Genomic DNA, 6,000 nt, shown 5'->3' with positions numbered 1-6,000 from the left:
GACAGCATGTGATGGATTGGATATCATGAAAGTGCTTACAAAAAAAGCTTTTAAAAAAATATCGGTGTCAACTCCAAATTATACGCATACATTACTGAAGTTAATTACTTTCAAACCTGACTGGATTAAGTGGTTCTATTAATTGTTGATATATTTTCCAACATAGATATTTAAAACTAGAAATATTTACTGAACGTGTAATAATTGTGTCGCCATGAATTCACAAATAACAAATGTTACTTACCTGACACTGAAGTAGGTCATTATAGGTAAAGTTGCCCATTAAATAAATACATGAAAAGAATATTTCAGCTACTACACCAAAATATTAGACAAATATTTTTGGGGATTCAAACATATTTTTAAATTCAGTATCTTAATGACAATATTTTACGTGACTATTTGCAAACTTATTTTCAAAAAGGCCTACATCCAAATACATTAGAAGTTTCTACTACGAATACTGTATAAGTATCTGACTTTCTGGGGGGAGCGGGTTACACCATATTGTGGAGGCAGAGTTCGTTCACGGTTATTCCGTATCTTAACTGGCAATATATCTCCGTTCATTACTTTTTTAAATATCATTTGTATCTATAAAGCCTGTATTTTTATAGTACGTGTAGATAAGTAAACATACATATGGAACCACATACTACTACCATATATGTTTATATGGCGTTGTTTTTCTCGTGATTATGAATGACCACTTTGCAGGAGCAAGTTCCGCTTCAGGTCAATCTGAAGTTCCAGACTTTTTTTTTAAATTCAAATCCAACAGTTTTTTTTTTACTTTTCTTTTTCTTTTTTTTACAAAATCCCCCATGATACCAAACAACTCAACTATCACTTTACCCACCAACCAGCACCTTTTTTTTTTCTTTTTCTTTTTTTTCTTTCGTGTTTTTAGGCCCCCCTTTTATAAGGGGGGGGGTGCAGGGTGTGCTTAAATACTAAAAACCAAATAAAACGAAACCAGGTATCAAATTAAAATTTTATTTTCCCCGTTCAGGATGCACTCCAGCCCCTGCGGTGCCCACCGGTCGCGGAAAGAAGTTCCAGACTTTGGCCACCACGTACTGTTATCTATCTCGATGTGCCATACTCATTCCCGAGTTTGTATCGTTAACTTTACGTACGTAAAGCTTGTGACCGACAGACTATGATTGACAGATCGGAAGAGGGAGGGGGGGGGGAGGAACTGAGGAATGATTGACAGGCGGAAGGGCCGGCACGACGGGACTCAATAGCTGGAATTGGGCCGGGCTTGGTGGGTGATTGACATACAGAGCCGACCAGTTGTTCGGCGAGGCGAGGTTTTGATGTCATGCTGTGGGCGGGGTCTGAGCCGAGTCTCGCGCTGCGCTGCGAGCCCGTGCGTCACAAGAGCTGGAAGAGTCAGGCCGGGTGCACGTGATCTGTTATCGGTGAGAAAGTAGCGAGTGGCGGCGGGATGATGGAGATTGAGCGGCCACTGGTAGAGGAGCAGAGGCACCAGGTACTGCGATCATCAGCTTCCTTCTCACCGCCAGCCGCCGGGTAAAGAGCAGGAAGCTTCTGCATTTTGGGGTAATTAGACAGTGGGGCAGAAAAAGGCAAAGTAGTAAACTTTCAGATAGTTTAGTCCGATCGCGTGACACAGAACGTTATCAGTGGGGAAGACTAACTTACATTAAAATGTGCGGGTTATCATTCTTATGGTTAAAGTAACTTGGGTGACTTGTTTGGGATGAGTGTCATTTCTTGCCCACCGCCCCCCTCCTCGTAATTCTGATCATTGGATTTTATTTCCTCATCCATCCATCCACTCCCACTCCATATTTTCTGAGCTTGTGTTGATATGAAGCGAAACACTGAAACGTGGGCGTTCACCAAGAGCCTTATTTCCGATCCTGCGCCAAACTTATTGCGAATTGTGCAAAGTCATTCTAGTGTAGCGGGAGTAGGAGGGGTGTTTAAAAAGCTTGACTTCAAGGAGATTGTGGGTTGTAACTTGCTTCGCCCGACTATGGTAATATTAGTGTGTGGGTCGGTATAACGTTGCCAATCTTGTAGTTTATCTGAAAGGCTTTAGAGGTTAGTTGTCTTCTGTCCCCTTGAAAAGGTTTCCAGCTGATTCCAGGGTGTGATCTTGTCTCCGCCCACAGGCTTTTACTGTAAATGAACGGTAGGAGCCCAGAACGACAGGTACCAGGCTTGTCTGAAAAGGCTTGGTTCTTGCTTATCAGTAGTTCAGCAAAAGTAGTGATAAGAAATTTCTACTCGCTTCTTTAAACTTAACCTCTTTCCTGCCCCCCGATAACCACCCTATACTGAGTGCTCCTCCTTTATTTGCCCAACTATCTCAATTCAGTTTATTATGTTAAAGGTGCTATATAAATGTAAGTTCTCGTTGTCACGCATATGTTAGAATCATAGAAGTTTACAACATGGAAACAGGCCCTTCGGCCCAACATGTCCATGTCGCCCAGTTTATACCACTAAGCTAGTCCCAATTGCCTGCACTTGGCCCATATCCCTCTATGCCCATATCCCTCTATACCCATCTTACCCATGTAACTGTCCAAATGCTTTTTAAAAGACAAAATTGTACCCACCTCTACTACTGCCTCTGGCAGCTCGTTCCAGACACTCACCACCCTTTGAGTGAAAAAATTGCCCCTCTGGACCCTTTTGTATCTCTCCCCTCTCACCTTAAATCTATGCCCCCTCGTTATAGACTCCCCTACCTTTGGGAAAAGATTTTGACTATCTACCTTATCTATGCCCCTCATTACTTTATAGACTTCTATAAGATCACCCCTAAACCTCCTACTCTCCAGGGAAAAAAGTCTCAGTCTATCCAACCTCTCCCTATAAGTCAAACCATCAAGTCCCGGTAGCATCCTAGTAAATCTTTTCTGCACTCTTTCTAGTTTAATAATATCCTTTCTATAATAGGGTGACCAGAACTGTACACAGTATTCCAAGTGTGGCCTTACTAATGTCTTGTACAACTTCAACAAGACATCCCAACTCCTGTATTCAATGTTCTGACCAATGAAACCAAGGATGCTGAATGCCTTCTTCACCATCCTATCCACCTGTGACTCCACTTTCAAGGAGCTATGAACCTGTACTCCTAGATCTCTTTGTTCTATAACTCTCCCCAACGCCCTACCATTAACGGAGTAGGTCCTGGCTCGATTCGATCTACCAAAATGCATCACCTCACATTTATCTAAATTAAACTCCATCTGCCATTCATTGGCCCACTGGCCCAATTTATCAAGATCCCATTGCAATCCTAGATAACCTTCTTCACTGTCCACAATGCCACCAATCTTGGTGTCATCTGCAAACTTACTAACCATGCCTCCTAAATTCTCATCCAAATCATTAATATAAATAACAAATAACAGCGGACCCAGCACCGATCCCTGAGGCACACTGCTGGTCACAGGCCTCCAGTTTGAACAACCACCCTCTGTCTTCTGTCGTCAAGCCAATTTTGTATCCAATTGGCTACCTCACCTTGGATCCCGTGTTGCATTCACGTGTGGCTAAGATTCCTCCTGACCCTTAGTATGGATTGCAGCGATTATGGGAAAACATTTTTACGGGGAGTTAATGATTAATATAGATGTTCTTGACTGCTTTGCGTGATGGCATTGTGAAATATGTACTGTATGGTGAAGGTCATGAGCTACAGATCTACATATTTTTAATCTATTCTGATCAGGTAAATAACAATCAGACTCTCGAATTTCTCCTTCGAAGTACAGAATGAAAGTGGATAAAGCAACAAATCGATGAATAAAAAAAGTTTAAAGAAAAGTAAATAAAAGGGGCTGTATAGGGATCCTCTCATATTTCCTCTCATATTACGGAAGTATTGTAGTAATTTACCTGTTCCTCCACCCCTGAAAATCTTCAGCCTTTACTATTTTTGATCTTGTCGTTGGGAAGGTTCACAGTTGTTTCAAGCTGTTGTCTTCAGGTACCTTTGTTAAATTTCTACTTAAAACCTTAGGGTCCATAGTGTCAATGTAGTTTACATGCAGGACGTTTTGAACTTTCCTTCTAATCGGAAGGGTTTGTGCTAATCAAATCATGTAGTCTGATTGGGTCAATTGGGAATATTACAAATAGCTCAATTCACCTGCCCTTTAAAAACTACCTGCCTAGAGGAGCCAAAAGTCCTTTGGTGTACCCCACCACCAGTGTCCTATCATTGCTGCACATGCGTGCAAAAGGCCATTTTGATTTATTTGTGTAGTGCACTAGTTTCTTACTCACGGGTTGCTGCTGGCTAAATATCAGCAATCTATGGCTGAAGTCCAGCAACTAAGGTAGGCAATACCAATAGTGTACATTGAAAGGGAAGGGGGAGGGGAGAGAAATTGAATCTCGGTCCATTCTGTTACTGTAGAGGTGAGTACCTTTGTGTTTGTTACGAGTCCAGTGGAGCGAGGGGGTGTATCAGTGTTCCATGGCATTGTAAAGAAGCACGTATGCAAGATTGCAACAACATTTTTGACTGTATAATTACGTACAATTTATGGGCTCAGAAGCCACAATCTGAAAAAATATAAATGGTGACTCATATTACTTAGCTCTTCCTACTCTGCTAGCAAGAATCTCCATCTGAGTAAGCAAAACTATAGACCGTTTCATAGCTCAAACAATAGGACTGGTTTGTGTGCTGACCAGCAGTTGCATATGCATCAGCAGGAAGGTAGATGTATCTGTCTGAAAGTGGATGCTAGTGGATATCTGGTTTGTCCATTTGAGAATGATTTCCTAACACCTGCACTAGGTCTGGACTGTCAGCTCTCATCCAGATCGGAGCTGACAGTGAAATTTATTTCGGGCGACAACTGCACCAGCACTATAGAATGATTTGGGTACAGAAAATGTGCATACAGCCATGATTTTACAGACAATTTCCACTCAATTTCCCCTTCCCTCCCCAACTTCCTGAAGGTTTCTGCCCCTGCCACAGTACTGAAATGGCCCTTATCAAAGTTACAAATAACATCCTATGTGTCTGTGATCATGGTAAATTATCCCTCCTTATCCGTCTTGACCTGCCTGTAGCTTTTGACTCGGTTGACCACCATCTTCCTCCAACACCTCTCCTCTGTCCGCCAGCTGAGTGGGATTGCGCTTGCCTGGCTCCATTCTTATTTATCCAGTCATAGCCAGAGAATCACCTGCAACAGCTTCTCTTCCTGTTCCTGAACTGTTACCTCGACTCCCCCAAGGATGTATCCTTGGCATCCCTCCTGTTTCTCATCCACATGCTGTCCCTTAGTGACATCATCCGAAAATAAAGTGTAAGGTTTCATATGTACGCTGACGACACCCAGCTCTACCTCACCGCCACCTCCCTCGACCCCTCCACTGTCTCTGATTTGTCAATGAAGCAGTCCGAGCCTGCATGCAGCAAGACCTGGACAACATCCAGGCTTGGGCTCATAAGTGGCAAGTAACATTCGCGCCAGGCAATGACCATCTCCAACAAGAGAGAGTCTAACCACCTCCCCTTGACATTCAACGGCATTACCATCGCCGAATCCCCCACCATCAACATCCTGGGGGTCACCATTGATCAGAAACTTAACTGGACCAGCCATATAAATACTGTGGCTACAAGAGCAGGTCAGAGGCTGGGTATTCTGCGGCGAGTGACTCGCGTCCTGACTTCCCCCAAGCCTTTCCACCATCTACAAGGCACGAGTCAGGAGTGTGATGGAATACTCTCCACTTGCCTGGATGAGTGCAGCTCCAACAACACTCAAGAAGCTCGACACCATCCAAGATAAAGCAGCCCGCTTGATTGGTACCCCATCCACCACCCTAAACATTCACTCCCTTCACCACCGGCGCACTGTGGCTGCAGTGTGTACCATCCACAGGATGCACTGCAGCAACTCCCAAACCCGCGCGCTCTACCACCTAGAAGGACGAGCAGCTGGTACGTGGGAACAACATCACCTGCACGTTCCCCTCCAAGTC

General features: G+C 43.6%; 1 protein-coding gene across 1 annotated transcript in view; it reads left to right on the top strand.

Moving 5' to 3' along the window:
* Positions 1 to 1,377: 1,377 nt before the first annotated feature.
* LOC137323746 (nuclear factor erythroid 2-related factor 2-like) overlaps positions 1,378 to 6,000 on the top strand; it is a 49,417-nt gene continuing 44,794 nt past the window's right edge. The window contains exon 1 of the mRNA XM_067987616.1: positions 1,378 to 1,498. Within this exon, the coding sequence (XP_067843717.1) occupies positions 1,454 to 1,498 (45 nt within the window). The 5' untranslated portion in view covers positions 1,378 to 1,453. The remainder of the gene's footprint in view (positions 1,499 to 6,000) is intronic.

Source organism: Heptranchias perlo, chromosome 7 (assembly GCF_035084215.1).
Source record: "Heptranchias perlo isolate sHepPer1 chromosome 7, sHepPer1.hap1, whole genome shotgun sequence".
NCBI lineage: Eukaryota > Metazoa > Chordata > Chondrichthyes > Hexanchiformes > Hexanchidae > Heptranchias > Heptranchias perlo.
This window is presented reverse-complemented; position numbering and strand designations above follow the sequence as displayed.